Source organism: Papaver somniferum, unplaced genomic scaffold, assembly GCF_003573695.1.
Source record: "Papaver somniferum cultivar HN1 unplaced genomic scaffold, ASM357369v1 unplaced-scaffold_128, whole genome shotgun sequence".
Taxonomy (NCBI): domain Eukaryota; kingdom Viridiplantae; phylum Streptophyta; class Magnoliopsida; order Ranunculales; family Papaveraceae; genus Papaver; species Papaver somniferum.
In genome coordinates this window covers 74,958-94,886 of record NW_020621936.1, presented here as the reverse complement: position 1 = coordinate 94,886, position 19,929 = coordinate 74,958, and the positions used below count along the sequence as shown (strand labels likewise).

The window sequence follows — 19,929 nt, the reverse complement described above, 5'->3', positions numbered from 1 at the left end:
TGTAATACAAGTGTACATATTAGTGCACCTGTAATATAGTGATTTAGAGGAGGATTTGAAGTGGTTTCAGCTGAGAAAAGCAAAGAAGTTTGTAGCTTGAGCATTTGGTATGATTGGGTTCGAATTCGTGCTGGATTTGCACTGAAGAAGCGGCACTGGGAAGATGTTTGACGTTCTCCGCAAGATGAGGTTAATATCTTTATTCTTCTTTAGACTTTTGTTTTGTCTCAAGTGTAATGTTCCATGGATGCATTTCTAACAATTTTAAAACTAAATTGTCACACTATATACTAATATCCGCAAATTTAATGGGTCTCTGTCCCACTTTATCTGCATATAGCAGTTAGGACCTTGATCATTAAAGGTTATAGTATCATTCAGTTGTAATGTTCTACAGTTTTACTCTATACTTTCTAAAATAGTGCTATCTCGTCTGGTTTTTTAATGTGTATTTAAATATCGGTAGTTCATAGTATAAGTTTTTTATCTGATCCTTTATATTAAATGTTGTACTAATTTTGGATTATGGCGAATAGTCAAATTAATTTTGGATTCTTATTTCTGATTTTGCTTATATGTTGTTTGGAATTTCCTTCTTTGTGAACGGCTCACCTCTTGCGTATGAAATACTATGGCAGCTTTGAAAAGACCTGAAACTAAATAATTTGTGGTATATATTCATTAATTTTGTCGATTGTAGGTCATGGTGTTGCCTTATGGAGACATAACAGCAGTACATACTAGGCATTTGCATTGGGTGAAACAAATGTTTACACTGGACTTGTCAATCCTGATCTCGTCCTGTAGTAGTTGTTCATGCATTTCATAAGTATGGACACATAAATTAGGCTTTGTAGATGCAGTCTTTACCAATGATTATTGAGTTGTATAGATATTTATATACTAACTTGAAATAAGGTCGTATGATTAAATTATTTTCTTATATATACCATAGTGTTTAATTTTGTTAAAGCCATCAAATATCTTTCACTCTCTTTTCTTTCCATTCATTCACTTAATAGTAGTGATGCAACTGAGATATTCATATCCTTATCTTTCCCTTTCTATTATCACAAGTTTCTTGTCAACTATGTCTTGGTATCAAGATCCTCATATTTTCATATATAATGCTTATAATACAGCATTGCATGGTTTTAACGTATACAGGTGTAAGAAAGAACCTAGTGACACTGTTCATGTATTAGATTTACAATGTATCTCTTCGGGCGTTCCAAAAGGAAGTTGCATTATCTCAGTAATTTTTTTTACTCATTCTGGTTCAAAGACACAGAGGATTGTGAACTGTCAAAGATTGGCCATCATATGGGAAAAAATACTTGTAATGGAGTCGTCTATTCCTAATAATTGTATTGTGAACTTAATGTGTACATAATTGTGCACATGTTGATTTTTGGTGTGCACCTAGTTGTACACCTTGGTATTGTTATTGTGCATATAGTTGTATACCTGTTAATGGCTAATGCGTGCAGTCTCTTACTATTGAGTTTAGAATTTTATTTTTTAACTAGAAAATGCATGATTAGTTAAATGAAACAAAGGCACTGAAGAATTGTTATTGTTAAGACAGAGGGTTAAGGAGCTTGAACATTTACAATATGCAGATTATCAACTCTTTTTTTAGATGAGTTTTTTGTCCATATTAGTTTTTTTCTATCTGGTTAATTTGCTGATTCTACTCTTGATTTTTGATATAATTAGGAAACTTCTTTTCGATGCAAGATAATATTTATGAGATATGACCTTTTTGTCGACCTCTGTCCATCAAATTCTATACCATATACTCTTCCAAGCATCCTTGGAATCTATTCACGACTCTCTTGCCGAAGAGTTTGTCCAAATGACAGCAAAGGTTAGTACATGCACATTTCGACTTTTATCTAACAATATACTCTCTGATGATGTGCAGGTTGAAAATTTGAAATCAGAGGCTGTTACTCTAACTGGTTTAAGAACGGAGCTTGGAGCCCTTAAACGAAGACACTTTGCAGCACGTGAGGTAATTGGTGAGCGCGATGAAGAGGTAATATACTCAATTTGTTCCTCAAAAATATCTACTCCCAACTAAATCATCGTTAATATTTCAAAACAGAGTACATATGATCTGAGTATCCAGGGGACTAGTGGTATGATTTCTTACCATTTCTTTATAGATAATAATATCGGCAGTAACAAAACGAGTTGCATCTCACAGTAATAAAGTTGGTAAGGTAAATTATTCACATGTAGCCTCTCTAACCACTTATTCATTTCCTTGTAAAATATGTGAAGATTATCAGTTAGAACCTTTGTGCACTGTCCATTGGTTTTATTATACCACATGTATATTGTTTTTATTATACCGGTGTACTTATTTGTGCACCAATTGTACCCAGTGTACTTTTAAGTACACCAGTTCGTGCATGAACCTGAAACTATCAAACTAGTATTTGCATTTAGACTTGTCTATACATAACAAATGTAGATTTCTTTCTGACTCGAGGAATCACCACACTGATCCAGGTAATACATTTTAAGATGACTAGTTCAAGAAGTTTTTTACTAATTCTTAGAATTTAATAAAATTATTGGGTGCAATGAAGTATTTTCGTACTTCCCTAGCTGGATAATCATTATATTTTTCTTTCTTTTTCCGTATATTTTCAGCAGGTGGTCACTCAGGTCGAGAGACGAAGCCGCGGTTTGTCAATTAGATCTTCCGTAGAGAAGTTTGATTCTACTTCGAAAAAATATATTAGACAAAGCTGCGGGGTTCTTAGAAACAGAAAAGAAGCTACTTCGGTAAAAATATTAGAGAAAGGTATAAATACCATGGCATGACATCCCATGATCATTGTTTCTTTCTTATCCCTTTTTAATCATCTGATTGTTTGTTGTTCTTTCACATCAATGTAGTTTTTCTAACGATTATGCTTCATCCTAAAAATAAAAATTGACTGGTGTATTTTCTTGTACACCATTTACATGGGTGCAAATAAAAGTGAAATGTGTTTTTTTTTTTTTTTTTTGCGCTTGTTATAACAGGTGTATATGCTTGTACACCAGTTATATGCAGTGCATTTTTATGTGCATTATTTATTCTTTTTGTATTACAGGGTAATGTATAGGGTTCCGGGATCTCTATCATGGTTGGTTTGTGCATAATTTTGGATCCAAAACTAATTTGAGAAATTGGACACATATTAAGTTCATTTCCAAGTAATTTTTTTCTCGCTTCGATGTTTTGTTTATGGTTTCTTGAGAGCATGGGATTCATTTTCTTGTACACCAGTTGATGTACATTTTTGTTATTGAATTGTTAATTTACACAAAGTTGTACATATGTTGATTTTTTAATGTGTACATAATTGTAAACATATGTGTACATAGTTGTACACCTGTTTTCTTAATGTGTACATAAGTACACATGTTAATTTTCAGTGCGCACATAGTTGTACATCTCATGATGCATTCTTTAGAAGCGTCATTTGTTAGTTATATAACTCAAGAATGTAACGGGTACGCGCCACTATGCGGAAGTTGACTGCCATTAGATTCCTGAATATGCATTTGTACAATAGGCATATGAATCATTCAGTTTCTTATGTGTGTTTTTCTATTAATCGGAATGCAGACATCAAGACCAGAGTACAATCAAATCCTTGTGAAGATGCCTGGGGTTGTGACTTCTGGGAAAATTAGGTAAAAAACATCCTTATTAAACAACTTTTCATTTATGTGCAGATATATGACATTTTACATGTTTATATTGATATGTTGTTGAATTTTAACCAACCAGACATCGGTCACCTCCAAGATTTGAATGAGGTCTTACCTTTTTGTTCATGCCATAGCTTTTTCAGTATTGTGTAAAATTTCAACTAGTTATTAAATTTGACTAAGGAGTGGAAGTTGTAGTTTAAGTTGCATAACCAACCTCTAACTATGTCTACTGTCTAATAGTACTCTTAGTCAAGGACTTTAAACTCAAAATTAGTTGTCTACTGGTAAAGATTTGAGACATTTTAATAAAATTACATGTGTACATATTGGTACACCTATAATATGAGTATACATGTGACAGAAATTACATGTGTACATAGTAGCCCATTCTAGGCCTTTTAATTAAATTTTAGTTAACAATCTTTTTTCATTTTTTGGGTGTCGAATCAGTGATGCTATGAGTCACTGATTGTTGGTTTACAAAAATTATAGGGTTTACAATCTGGTGCACATGTGAAAAAAATGACTCCGTAAACTTATTCTTGCGTAAGTAACTAGGGTGTACAAATTGCTGCACATTGGAAACAAATTGGTTTGATAAGCATATGCTTGTGTTTCCGGTTTGTACACATTTGTTTTTGAATTGTTACTGTGCACATAATTGACATCTTATACGGATTTTAGCATTATGATCTGTGTTAATTTGAGGCTTTTTATTCTTATTAAAAGATTCTCTATATTTTGATTTAGGTAGTGATCTAAATAAGATATTAATGGTCATTTATTTAGGTTAATCTCTTCTTGTTCATATTATAGGTTAATCCCTTCTTTTTGATTGTTTTCTTGCTTTGTTTCTTATATGGTTGTTGGTGAAAGGTTAATTCCTTCTTTTTCAACCTGCGATTTCTTATGTTTTATCGTTTTATCCTCCATACAGGTTGACTGCTAAACCAACCTCTGTAAATCCGACTATTATCTAACTAGAGCTTGGCGTGGTTGATATTTGTGTCGGTCTGTATAGACTAGAGTGGCAGTCTGGCTATCATTGATATTGGATTTTCTGGATTTTTGCAGATGTGTACATAAATCTACACCAGTGTAAGTTTAAAAAAAAATGAAAATTATATAGTCATATGGGTACTCTTTTTGTAGCTATCGGAAAGAGCTTTCCGAATATATAAAGTTTGTGAATTTTAGACAAACGATTCGAAAGATGAGTCACTTTGGACTAAATTGCAAATATTTGGACTAAATTGTAAACCAAGAAGGTTATTTATGTATTTTCGGTAAAAAAGGACTAATTTGTACTTAGTTGAATGGATTAGGACTAACTAGTATATTTGGACGAGATTTTGGACTATACCGTATTTTTCCCAATCCCATTCGAGGGGCACACTTTTTTGAAGTAACATTGTCCAAACCGTTTCTCTTACGGGATTTCCCACGAGAATAACCACGGTGGTCACTGTAGAATTGGTAAGTTTCTGATTTGGCAAACCACATGAACACCATAAATCTACAACTAAAAAAAAAGTTATAATAGTAAAATAATCTGTGAATGAGGCCAGCAGATTTTTCTATCAAAATCATACAGTGCAAAATGAACAATATAAAAAAGAACTGAGAGAATAATACAAATACACAATCACTTTAGGAGGCAATAGCTTCAAAATGATCAAACCCATTGCATTTCCATTCGCTAATAGCAAAAAGAGGAACTCAAGTGAGCTTCCTCCAGAGGGATCCCTTGGAGTGCTGAAGAAATTTGACCTTAGGGAACACAAACCCTGCCTTCGGAGGATGACCATCAACAAATGAATTCTCATAAATTTCCTTGCACTCTTGTACAACCTGTTGAACAAAACATGAAAATACAAATACATCAAACACCAGAACTTAATCATAGATTTAGTTGGTGGCGGTTTTTGAAATTTAAGTTTTTTTCTTCTTTTTTATTTGGGGTGCGATATTGGATCTTAGGACCTGCAGGTACACTCTATAAGACATGAGGATAGAATCACTCAATCCTTAAAAGTTACGTCGACTATCAATTCGAATCTTTAAAATGATACCTACTTATACATTTTGGACTACTTTTTCTCAAGTACAACAGATATGATAAATGACCTGTCATATTTCATAATCGGTAGCATCTTCTTAACCAAATCACACAAGTATTAAGGCAAGACTGTTTACCTCCTTAGCATCTTTTCGTGGTATTCCCTCACGCAATGCAACAAGCTTCTCTACAACCTCAGGCTGCACAAGTGTAACCAAAAGCCATTAATAACAGTAAGAAAAGGTTTAATGGATACATGGATATCGGACGGGAGCCTTCATATTTATTGGGTATCCTGAATACCAACTTGCTTTTCATGTTAATACCAGTACCAGAGATCATATTTTAGAATGTGCGATTAGCTCGGCCACTAATTTACATACACACTACATCAAGGATATAAAATTAAACATTTGATGTAAATGTTGGCACTGCTTACAGGGCAATCAGGATGATGTTCAAGAATGTTCGTGTAGATGAGTGTGAAGGTGTCCAGACTCTCAGCTGAAGCAAGCTCCCTTAGATCACTCAAGATACCCACCCTGTTTTCGACTTTCTGCACAAAACATAGAAAACAGAAATAACACGTTAGATCAACATTGACAATGGTACTCATGTCGGATGCGCATATGGCAACAGCTCTGCCAGCATTTAAAGTTTGAATACATTTGCAACTTACTTATATAAAGCGCACAAAATGATAGAATAAGAAAGAGTGAAAGAGAAGAAAACACATGGCTGTTTTTTTCTTCAAAATATAAATGGTGTCACGTTACTTGATCTGAATGTAACTCATGTATAGACATTATGTATATAATTGATTGTTCATGTTTCTTGTTTTTTTTTCTCTGGCTATGCCGACGTACCCACATTAATACGCGCATCAATACTCGTACCAGTATCATTATTACACCGAAAAATTGGGAAGTACGCCCGAATCTTCAAGAAACCATCGAAGGATAAACACTCGTGATGACTAGAGAAGATTTACCATGGTTAAAGAAAGACCAACAATCGAAGATAACCTTCTTCATGTGTCTAATGAATCAGCAATTTACATTGCTTCTCTAACAGGTACATCCACAGGGTAGAAGTTTAAAGCAAAGATAACTGCATAATTAACATTTTTTTAGTTACAAGTGGAACTTACTGCTACGTTGATATATTCCCTAAAAAAGTCCATGAGAACCTCCTCATCTAGCCTCATTCGCTCAATTGTCTCTTCCTTTATGTAGTTTTTCTGCTCAAGCATAACGAAAACAAAGAAAATGTCAGAGGCAATACTTGAAAAACATTTTGATGCAACATTAAACATTCTCAAGAGATACCTGTGTAAGAAGATGGTCAACATAAACAACCACTGTCTCTTCAAGACAAGCTTCAACGAATCTCCTAAATGACCTTTCTTCAATATACCTACGAGGATAAAAAATCACATTAAGCTTAAACTTTCACCACTATTTGACAAACCAAACAATTGTGCTTTTCAGTGTACATCTGTGAAACACAATGAAGTTGAAACACAAAATATCAAGTCGAACTCATCAAGCAACTATGGAGAGTGTACATGGAGGAAATTATTGGTCGGGGAATAAATCTTCCCCACAACTGAGCAAAATCCATAAATTGCAATATGTAGACTGCAAAGGGAAAAAGTCATCTGATGGAGTATCAAGGAGGAGTTTTAGAGTGGTAGGAGGTAGCAGTTAAATAATACTATACAAATTGGTCTAGTTACAAGAGGAAAGACTTACATCTTGACATCTGAGAAATAATCGCCAAATGTTGCAACTAGGTACTCCGTAACCAATCCCTCGCACCACTCTAAAATATATGAAAAAAAATGCCTCTAGTTACAGACTAAAACAAATGTTCAATCACAAATTAGAAACTTGAACTCATTGCATATTTTGTGGTTCAACAGTTCATATTTGCAGGAATTCTTTACCCTTCTGGTAGAGCTTGGCAAGTAACTCCAGCACACCAGGATCTTCAAAGATAACACGAACAGTTTGTCGCACAGCTTCCTGTCATCAAGAAATGCACTCAGTATATGACAATACTTGGAAACACAATTTGACCATGGAGATGTTCCCCATCCCCGTGACACTTAACGAACACATGCACAGAAAATTCAAACTCAAGACAATAAATTCATTTTTCTGGAAAAGAAAAAAAAATGGCGAACTGGCACACTGGAACCAATTATTAAAAAACCTAAATACAACTGAAGCTACTTTACAATTAGCTCGTGGATCAGGTTTCTGTCATCCTTCTTACAATTTTGTCAACTGATGGGAAAGAAATTTGAAGTTTCTAACTGTTATCATAAACGAAAACGATGTGTAAATTAAGATCTCTCAGTCTATCAAGAAAGATAACAGTACAACAACCCTCAAACCTTGCATTCGAAAACATCAACAGTATAATTGATAAAGATGGAACCAATACAAACCTTTGCAACCTCAAGAAAACCTTTGCAAGTATCCTCAAAGTTCACCTGCGGGAAAACAAGAAAATAAATTTACGAAAGTTCAACATATAAGCTACATGTCATATTCAAGAGGTTGTGCCTCAAGATGGCTACTACATATATGAGTTTGTGAATTGAAACAAGGTGAACTTCAGTAGTATCAGCATGAAGCTTTTTTTGGAACAACTCAAAAGTTACATATGAGCTATATATTTGATTTCGATTATATAAATCTTGATAACCAAAAAAAGGTTGGAACTAAGTTGTTGAGCTAGAATAATGTAAAACATATCAAAATAACATCAGATGCGCTATAAGTCAAATCCAACCACATAACATTGGCAGCCTATACATTTAAGTCCGGAAAAAAATAATCTGAGCAAGGTTACTGAATACGAATAGGATGAATAGTAACTTCGATAGAACCACCGCCAAGGACAATCCAAATGACAAATTTTTTATGCCAACAAAAGTTTGCATGGAGTGAACTATAAATCAAACTTTGTTCAGCAGACTCAGTTATCATGCTTCAAATATGATATATCTTCATTGATTTTGTGAGTAGGGCATAGGGATGTCTTCTTAAGATACCTTCTGGAAGATCGATACTTCCTTGTCCTAAAAACAAGATATCTCAAGAAACACAACACAAATTTAAGACACTCAACACATGGGGTACATTAGCCATTAAGGGAGCCAAAATGATAAGGTTGATCTCCAAAAGGCTGTCTAGTGTCTACGAAACTTAGCAGAACGAAGAGTGAGTCTTGCCACTATACATATAGAAAATCAACAGGGTAATTGGCATTGATCCCCAGTTTTCTTAATACAATTCATGAAAATATTTTCGCCTTTAACTATCCGATTGTACCATTTTGAATCAAATCACACATCTGACATAGTCAAACGACCGAATTACGTGGACAACAGAAAAGGTAAGTGTCAGTTTGACCAACTCAAACTAGTTATTTTTGAAATTTGAAGAACCAAGTCATTACTTGAGCATTGGATATACTATCTTAGAAAGTTCTAAATCATACTTTTAATTGCATGATCTATAAATAAATTTTGTATGTGGAGGAGCTCTACTGGAGATGCAAAAAGATCTGGGTCACAACTTTGGGTATGCTCGCTAGACTGATAACTAACTACCAAGGTAGAGAGCAAAACAAAAGCTAGGGGGCCTTTTCTTTCTTTTTATAACTCCAAGGGAGCAGTCTGCTTTACCTAGTATTGTTAAAGTAATTCTATCGAGAAAATGAAATAAATGGGACTTTTCAGAATAATATGTCAGAACATGTAGAGAGTGAAGAGTAGCTCTACACGTACAGGTTGCTAGAGAGTCAGTGTAGTACTCTCTCTAATTTGTTGAGCCTAGAAGAGAGCCTCCTGTTTATCTAGGTCCTATTTATTGAGTCTATAAATACAATACGAATTTTTAAGTATTAATTAACCGTGGGACTAAAAGAGTGCAGGAAAAATAAAATAATTATGAAATCACCTGATCGGCATAGTTTTGTGGAAGAGCTTCAATGGTGCTGCTACTAAGCTCCATTGCTAGATCATAGCAGCGAAGATTGTTGTTGATCTATTACGAAAAAAATAAAGATATATGAATATGAATAACACTTCTTATAAACGCAGAAGGGTCTTAAATGTACTAGAGGTTCAAAATATCCACACACCATTGCACATAAGGGTTCCAAACCAATGTCAGATGCTGGTTCTTCAAGCCTATGCCTTTCAGCCGCTTGAAAGTCAATCATTACCTGAAACAAGAAAGGGGTCGCAAAAGTAAATAAAGTGAAGAATATAAATTAATGAAGATATCCAGATAAAAAAGTGCATAACAAGTCTGAAGAAATTTCCAATGGAGTAAGTCACAATTACCAATAATAACAATTCATTAATCTTTAACGCATGTCTACGCCTTTGATATCAACAAAAAAACTTCCGTAATAGAAGACGACTCATCAAGAACAACCTTTTATAGTAAGAGTACAACTATAATTATAGAGAAGTTCAAGAATTCACAATGTACTATACAATGCTAACTTGCCTGAATAGTAGCCAATGCAATTCGATATAGCATAAGATCTGTACTATTATCACGCACTATCTGCACTTGCTCCCCCAGAATCCTAAATAGATCCACGGCAGCTGGCGTATAGAGTTTACCATCTTCTGTTTTCTTTGGTGGTTGGACCTTATCAGCCTCCAAGATATTTGTGTACCATTTCTATGAAAGAAAAAATATAATGAAAAGAACAGTAAGAAAACAATTGTCTTAGAGAGAATAACACAAGTACTTCTAATTATCAGCTGATAGCACAATAGAATTAGGAGCCAGAAGAATACCCGAGTTGTAGCCTGCATACGTTCAACATATGAGTTCATAAGGGGGTCCATGGAGCCACTTTCTGAACAAACTTGAGCTAAAGAATCGTCAACACCAAGCCCAATTAGATTATCTTGGTATTCTACCACCCAACCGGTAACCTACTCAGAAAGGAGGACGGACTATAAGCAATAAGAGTACGTAATGGAATCCATAAAATGATCAAAGAAGACTGCATATACATATGTGCTAAACAACTTGTGCTCAGTTCTTTTCTCATTGATAAGCAACTTTAAGATTGCACAATCTCAAAAGAGAATCTTGGTCAACAGAACTTTTAATTTAATTAAATAATAGATCACGTTGAAAAAATTTAGCATATTTTAAACAGTCCGATATTTATGTTCGCTGTTATGTCTTTAGAACTGCCCAGACTGTCAAATCCATGTAGAACCCACTAATTCGTCGCATATCCTTAGCATGCGCAGATTCACTAATTATAGGAACCGTCATTCCAATTTGTCGTAGGCCTTACTGCTTAATTCACATGGCAATACGAGATAATTTCACTTGTCTTCCACGAGTATGAGACCTGCTAACTACACAAGTCCCCTTCTGCTAGTTGAGAGGAGTCACCAATTCTACAAAAGGGTGGTCAGCAAGAAAAGCTACTTCAACTGGAGTGGGATCAACCAACCTCATGTTGGACTATAAGAGAAACGATACCATGAGATTTTTAGTCCGAGTTCCAGAATATCACCCCCATGGATAAAATCACTCTCACAAAATTTACGGCCTAAACTCATTCTTCTAAGCGACAAGTTCAAAAACAAGAGATGCTTTTGCCGTAACAAGTAACGAGTGACATACCTTCAGTATTTCTATGTTCGTTAGCTCATTTGCCCTGTCACTAAGAAGCCTTAGCATTTGAATAAACCTCTCAGTGTAAAGATTAACCATAAGTTGAAAAATCTCGTATCTGCAAAAGAAAGAAGATAATTCAAGCCAAACTAAATCGATTGTAATTTGTAAATAGTACATGGGCACCCACCTGATGAGCACGCTAGCACATGATAAGCAATCCAATTATCAGTATTTTCACCGAAATTCTACGATCTAAAGTATCCCTTCCACTAGTCTATGACAGGAGAGCCACAACTAAAAGACAACGTGAAGAACAAATTTAACTAAGATTCTATGACATAGCCGGATCTGACCACCTAATGATGTAATAATAGAGAAGATACAAGACTTTAAAATGTTGATGCTAAAAATATACAATGCAACGAAAGTGCCATAAAATGAAAGTTGAATAATGATTTTTAAAGACGAACCTTGGAGGAAAACAAGGAGCCACATAGTCATAAGTATCTCCAAGCTCTTCTCCAATCTAGAAGCAAGTCGATAAATTGAGTTAGAACTTGGAAGGAAGTAATTCATATCAACATCCAATACATACTTAGTATGCATCTGCTGAACAAGAATATCAACAGTCAACACTTGCAAACTTATAACAGGGTCTCTAAAGTTACTTTCCATTCAGAAGAACCAAATGGACGAGTGAATATAAAAACATTATAATTATTGAAAACTAAAAAAAAAAAACATAGTAATAAAAGCATAACTAGGTTACTCTTTCAACAAGAAAACATAGCTTTGCTATTTTAGCCATACCGTGCGAGCTTCCTCTAAAGCAGCTTTCAGGTCCTCAAAAACAAGCTGTATGCACAAATTACATCAGAAAAAAGGTGCATTAGACTGTAAGCGATGCAAGTTAATTTCTCTCAAGAGACTAACAATTTGTCCAGATGAACTAGCAGATTTTTTGTCAGAAATACCTCTGTCAACAGTTTGTTAAACCGACCCTCAACTGTTTTTCGTATTTGCTCATAACACTTATCCTTGTAACCTTTCCCTTGAGCCTTCAACTTTTGTTGGGTCAGGTTTCTTGAAGAAGCAAGTGCATTAGTAGACTTTCTACAGATTAAAAGGAATCATCAAGAGGTGAAACCAAATGACAGCAAAATCACTACATACAGTAAGAAACTAATTATAGAAAGGTCAGACATCATCCTCTTTGTTGAGAACAAACTAAAAAAAAAAAACAAATTACTTGGCAGTTCTGCGAGGATTTGCGACAGTAGCCATGGCGTCAGCTCCTTCAGCCTCGGCTGCTTCCTCAGCAAGCTGCTGATCGAGGATTTCTTGCATTTCCACAACCCTGCCAAAAAAGAGAGGAGGAAAGGAAGTACATGCAATAATTATATTTTTGGATTGGGTAGAAAAGGTTTGCATACATGTAAATCTCACATTATGGACCTCGGAAAAAAATTATAAGCAAGTTGAAAGATATACCTCAGAGCACGGACCAGTGTCTGCGGGCTACAAAATAGACAGCAAGTTCATTATATTAGAGCATCAGAAGCTGAGAGTAACATGGAGAAATCATCTGAAACAAAAACAATTTACTCCTATATGTGTGTGTGTGTGTGTGTGTGTGTGTGTGTGTGTGTGTGTGTGTGTGCATATGCATGTGCACAACAAGAACAATTGTAAATATGATTAATATATTAATAAGCTAAGTAGAATTTGACGGTGAACCACTTTTGATCGTGATTTATTTCTGTGACGTGCATAATTCAATGATTTAAGGAGAAAGGTAGAAGATGGTATGAGCACACCAAGCACACGCCAGTTTACAATTTCTTAATAAACTTTTGGTGGGTTGGACACAGTAAAACCTTGCATACGGTAACAACTAACAAGTGTTTAAAACTTCAAATAGGGAGTAGTTTCTAGTTTGGCAGGATTGCTAAGTCCTCAGGGGAATCTTAATCAGTAAATCTTATCAGTTGAGCAGATATTTCTCGGCTACTAGGATATCCCCATGATAAGCTTTATATACTACATTGATCTACTGTTAGAGCTGTTTCTCTTGTAAGTATATCATCCCTCCATAATCAGTCGAAATTATGGCAGAAGGGGAGAAGGGGGAAATAGGGCAGAAGGGGAGAAGGGGGAATAAAAGATTTCAACGCCTCTTTTTTCATGGAGGTTAATTTTTTGAGCCCGCTAGTCCGGAAAGATTCATATACACCGGATATGTTGTGCCAGTTCAGCAAGAGCAAGAAAATCACAGGCGACAAGGATAAAGTTGTTATTTCTTATGCAGACTATCATCAGCCTTCAAAGTAAATAGTAATTGATTTATCGGGATAGTTAGAAACAGTTTCAACGAAAGAGAAGCAGGAGTTGGCTCATGTGAGGTACCCTTCAAGACCGATTAAGTAATTGATCCTCAACTATCACGTTGACGTTTGTGCAAGAATGTGTACTTAATAAATGCTCTGAAGGCCAATGACATACCTCGTAGAGATAATAAATGCTGAACTATGACTATGGCATATATATGAAAAAGTTAAATACCTTTCTTTAGCGAGTTTGAAGTAGTTGCCAATATGGGCCCACAATGTCTTCTCGAACGTTTCCCAAGTCCGATCGACATCTTCAAAATACACACTGGAAAAAGGTCATCATCAAGAAGCAGTTAAATCACTCAATTCGACCAGACCATAGAGTGACCATGCAATTCTCTTTAGAGTTCAAGCAGTAGGGAAGTAGGTTCAGTTAAGGGACTAAGCATAGATCGGCCAACTGACGCAATTCTGCCAACCGACTTAAGTTGATACTAATAACAGCTAGATTGCAGTTGAAGCAGGTTACTAAATGGAATGCTCAAGTTAACTTTAGCAAATTGATGAGAACTGAAAGATATCCAAATAGATGAAAAATGACAACATGACACTCTAGACTTGGGTTGACCATTACATCAGGTGAAAGTGTACCAAAAAAAAATTCATTTAAGATTTCCGAACTACTAAATGACTACAAGGTCAGCATGTGAGGTGCTCTTTATTACACAAGAAAGTGATTCATGCCAAGAAGGTTAACAACTCACTGAGAAACATGAATAAGCTTCATCATTTGATAAGAATATCTAATCATTTACGATATGAATAGGAAAATGAAAGTGAAAGAAATGGCATCTCACCTTAGCCTTCCAACCTCTTCCTTATGAGATCCTGCAGCTGCTAGAGCAAACCTTCTCTTTCCATCAAGTGCCGTTAACCTCTACCTCGACATAAACACAAAACAAAAAAACAAAAATCATCTCTTTAAGAGTGCCATAGTCAAATGAAAGCACATTCACTTTAATAGTTCATAGGAAAATCTCATATTTCTAGGAAAGAAACCTCGTATGTGTTAATGAGTTCTTTGTCATCGGTCAAAGAGTCCCTTGCTTCGGATGCTTCAACAGAAATGGACATCATACCCTCGACATCCTGTACAAAAATGAAAATTATCTAAACAATGACCAGCTCATGAAGATGGAAATTAAGCAAATTAGCTTCCAGATATCTCTTATATACACGAATATGAGTGTGAGAAGCAGTTTGGAAAGAAAACGCTTCAAAATTGGGGGATGCTCAAGCATATACCGAGATACAGAGACTCATATATACATTCAGCATAGTTTAACAGGCGTGAAAAAATAAAAGAAAAGCACTAATATGTAACTTGAAGCTGGTCTAACCTTTAGAGTTGTATTTAAGTTGTTCCTCGCATTACTGAGAAGCTTTATCTTATCATGATTTTCGATTAGAGTTTGACATTCTTGACACAGCCTGATCAAATAGAATGTCAGCCAAATGTCAGTCACAGACTCACGGCCAGAAAAACATGTACTTGCAGCATACCTTGCACTAAATGTTAGTACCTACACATGTACGTGTCTAAGATGCAAACCCAGATCGTGGTTTTATCTTCTATCTAGATGTGTAAATACAACCAAGGTATATGTGCAAGAGCCATTTATTGGCAACTCGTATATGTACCTTAACATATAAATAAAACAAGACATACTTCTCAATGTTAACAAAGTTCTCACGGAGATTGTTTATGGTCTTCTGAGATAAGGAAAGTGCTTCTAGACCAGCACGTGCTTGCTCAACCTACATATATCGAACAGCTTGTTAAGTTAAACTGAAAAGTACACAAGTTTGCAGATAAGAATTAGGTTTAAACTTTAACACTTCAACAGTCCAAAATTTACGAGATGTGTACCTGCTCTGCAACCATTGTACTGAGTTGTGCATCATTTGCCTGACATTGTACAACAAAAGCACCAGTTATATACAACAGAAAGAAACCTAGAGAATGATAGTAAATGAATATCATTCAGATGACGATATATTTCGGGTACCACTGAAATTCATGCGAGTAAGTACTCTTAATAAATGGTAGTCCCAATGTACAAAGACACTCGCATGTAGTCATAGTAAAGGTGGTACTGGTGTTTGTAGAGTACAAATTCATTCTATGAATATCAATGAGTTATAATAAGAGTATTCATGTCAATTAAATCCTAGAGCTGCAGTCGGTCATCATAGTCCACTCATCTGCACCACCCAACAACTTCATGGTATCCAAAAGTATCCCTTAGCTAGCGGTTTAGCACAAACATGAAACAGCACATACTTAAAGACTCCTTATATCTCTTCATGGTATTGCCCCTTCTAGTTCTCGAACAATTTAGAACTTGACTAGCAAAATAAATTGGTTCTATAGTTTGGCTCATTTCTTAATAGGGCAGAGATCATGAATAATACTTCTTGCTTATCCTGCATGGTTCTCACCCCAAAACAGAACAAACCAGACTTCAATACAATGAGCTGATCTCCCATTAACTGTTCTCACTTCATCAACAGCTTCAACTCTATCTAGGTTCGCACTGCAACCTTAAATCTAAGTAAATCAAAGTATTCCTCAAATTGGGAAATCTCTAATTTCCATCAATTCAAGTATATATGATCTCTAAATTTCATGCCAAGATTCATATTTCATATAATATAACGAAGCGATCATAAAAATGAAAATAAATACCAAATGAAATACCTGTTGTCGAGTAATGTAATCCGACTTGATGGATGAAATTGATGCTAAAAGTTCAGGAAGAGGTAACAATTTTGCAACCTCGCGAACAGCAGCTTCTTTAGCTTCAATTCCAAGATCTTCAACCATCATCTTGAAACAACTCTAAAGAAACAATTCTTCACAGCATCAAGATCCACTGAAACCCTAGAGATCTTAATTCATGAGCCAAATTCAGAACGAGAATCAGATTTGACTAATGTGAATTAGGATTTATAAGCTTGATTGACGAGATAGATTTGCCGGTAAAATTGAATTTTACTTCCTTGGGGTAATTTAACAGTAGTTTCCTTTTTCGGCGATAATTTTGTATCTGAAGAAGACAGAAGCTTCTAATTTTCCATATTCAGAGGTTGAAGAACGAGGAAGGAACTGAAGATCTATATGCTTAATCCGGGCCATAGATGGCTCGATATTAACTTGGGAAATCATGTTGGTGATCTGATGGTCCACGACCACGAGGGCTAGACTGACGAACGGCAGGCCATTCAGAAAAATCCCCCGTCTAGATACCTGACCAGGGCATCGGTGTCTCCCTAAGATCATCTCCAATGAGACATTGAAATGTCATAAATATAAGGCCACAAAGATTTTTAAAGATTCAACCAAAAAAATCATCTCTAATGGGAATGAGAAGAGATAATATAAGGCCACATGGGATTTTTAAAGATTCCACCAAAAAAATCATCTCCAATGGGAATGAAAAGAGAGAAAGTAAAGATGATGTGCCTCTAGTTTTAGAGATTCTCTTAGAGGATGTGAACATCCTACTCATCATTATCTATGGTTATGATTAGATATATAATTTGGATCAATGGTTTAAGAAGTTCAAAACTAAAACAATGCAGTTCCTGGTTGGAGATGTTTTCCTTTCATCTCCTCAAATTAAGGTGTAGATGGGGCAAAACGAGTTGTTGGTTTTTACAGAATTGAGGAGACGATCGTGCAGAGGAAACTCCTTGAACCGAGCGAACTGTCAAACCTCACACAGATGCACTGCAAGAAGGGAGTGCTTTGAATTCGAGAGATCAATCTGTAGTACTCCGGCCTAAACCAAGACAATGGTCGTTCCAGAGTAAATTCGGTCACAAGAGAGGATGGGTCGATCTGTAGGAGGGAAGCTGCGAAATGTGTGAGATCAATGGTGATCGAAGATTGTAGGTGTGTTGTGTGTTCTGAAATAAGATAAGTTCTGAATGATTGAATTTGCTATGTTGAGAGTAATTGCTCAGATGTTGAGTTGTTAATCTCTTGTTGTTTGTTCGACGTGAGATTTTTTTGTTTTTAACCATGATTCAGAGACTTATTTATATTGCTAGAATTGCAAACACCATGATCCCATGAAGTGTAACATTTGATGGAATCAAAGAGTGGAGAAGTGGAAATCGTGTTAAAACCCGTTGCTCAACGTTCGGAGACTTGGTCGATTTTCCATCCACTACTTTGTTAACTCTTTCAACTGATTGCACGACTTGCTCATATTCTCATCGTGTGTATGAAAACACGTGCCGTAGACCGCCAGACCAAAACCCTAGTTAATATCCCCCATGTGACACGATTGATGTCTCCTGATTGTGGAGTCTGCAAGGCAGACGTGTATTTAGTTAGTCAGTTGCTGACTTCATGGGACAATGAGTCCTTGCACTGTTGAGTCGAACATGATTTGAAAATTTTCTGAGACTCATGAATTGAACATGTCTGTTGAGACAGAGGTATAATGTATGAATAAACATAGTTAACGTGAGCAAATATTGCTCATTCGATGAACTGTTGAATATTGATGGTTGAACCAATGTTCCTTGGTTTGAGCAAATATTGATCATCTGAGCAAGTGTTCCTAGTTTGATGAATTATTGGTAGCATGACCAAATAAAATATTAAATATTATTTTAAATATTGGCAACTGAACCAAGTATAATTAATAAAATGTTGACCATGAGATCATCGTAAAATTATTAGCGTTTGAATCTGGAATTATGAACCTTAGACTCAAAACCCTAACTCGATCAATTGATGATCAATTGATGGTTTATTGAAAATTAATCACGGAGTGAAGGAAGGACTGGCTACATGGGATCATGGGTCGACGATGTAGCGCCCAAATGCTCAAGTGAGCAAAATACCAAAGTCTCTTGAATACTAGTTGCTGAGAAGATGATTAAATGCTGGTTTAATCATTTATTAAGATAATGCTCGTCTGAGTGTCAGGTGATAAAGCCTAATTAATCATGAAGAGACGAAGAACCGACCAAGGGGTCATGAAACCGGCCCTGCTTGGTCACGGGATCGAATGACGATCGTTTCATGAAGTTCCAAATTGTTTGGAAGAGTTTGAACCTAATATGAACAAATTAGGTCAAATGATGAGAAAATATGGGACCGGCCTCTTGCAAGCCAAAGAGCCAACCTTGGTCGGTCAAGGTAGTATGCTCGCGTCACCAAAGTGTTGGTGTCTCAGTCCTGAGAGTTTTGATATTTTCTGATGTGCTTTTGAGCAATCATTTGTGAAAATATGAAGAAATCAGGGATTTTTTACTGAAATTGAGGAAAACTTCATGAGATGAAGGAAAAATAATAATAAAATGAAGGAATCATGAAGTGTGGGACCGTATATGGCCAAGGCATGGTCGTCCGGCCAATGAGCCCGTCCCATAGCATTTTCCTTATTTTATTATATTTTTTCATGATTTTATGGAAATATCATAAAATCAAGGAGTTTGTTGAAACTAAAGAGTTTTGTTGAAATCAAGGAGTTTCCTTGAAGTGAAGGAGTTTCCATGAGATGAAGGAAACAAATAATATTAATAATAATAAATAAGGGCGTGTGGGACCGGCTTGGGCATGGTCGGCCGGCTGAGTTTTCCTCAATTTTATGTATTATTTCCATGATTTGAAGGAATTTTCATAATTTGAAGGAAATATCATGAAATCAAGGAATTTCATGGAATGAAGGAAACATAAAATAATAATGATAAAATAAAGGGGCGTGTGGGACCGGCTAGGGCATGGCCGGCTAGGGCCCGGTCCCACGAGTTTCCCTAATTTTATATTATTTTTCATGACTTGAAGGAAATATCATGAAATTAAGGAGTTTTCATGAGATTAGGAAAATAATAATAAAATAATGAGAAATCATGAGGTGTGGGACCGACCACAACTAGGGCATAGCCGGCCGGCTAGTAGACACGGTCCCACGACATCTTTCCCAATTTTATATTATTTCCTTGATGGGAAGGAAACACTATGAAACTGAAGAGTTTCCTTTAAAACGAAGGATATTTGTTCAAATGAAGGGAAATTTCATGAGATTAAGGAAAATAATAAAAATTTGATAAAATATAAAACTGG

General features: G+C 35.7%; 1 protein-coding gene across 1 annotated transcript; it reads right to left on the bottom strand.

Moving 5' to 3' along the window:
- Positions 1-5,235: 5,235 nt before the first annotated feature.
- On the bottom strand, positions 5,236-17,154 carry LOC113331950 (exocyst complex component SEC6). The gene is made up of 25 exons (XM_026578586.1): positions 16,546-17,154; positions 15,715-15,753; positions 15,514-15,602; positions 15,185-15,275; positions 14,844-14,933; positions 14,642-14,721; positions 14,017-14,109; positions 12,946-12,972; positions 12,704-12,811; positions 12,429-12,567; positions 12,265-12,309; positions 11,925-11,980; positions 11,461-11,569; positions 10,611-10,751; positions 10,312-10,491; positions 9,938-10,021; positions 9,754-9,840; positions 8,235-8,279; positions 7,728-7,806; positions 7,534-7,603; positions 7,108-7,195; positions 6,930-7,019; positions 6,219-6,335; positions 5,917-5,979; positions 5,236-5,571 (listed from the first exon to the last, which is right to left on the bottom strand). Exons 1-25 carry the CDS (start codon positions 16,672-16,674, stop codon positions 5,440-5,442), a joined length of 2,271 nt encoding a protein of 756 aa, XP_026434371.1. The 5' UTR covers positions 16,675-17,154; the 3' UTR covers positions 5,236-5,439.
- Positions 17,155-19,929: the final 2,775 nt, after the last annotated feature.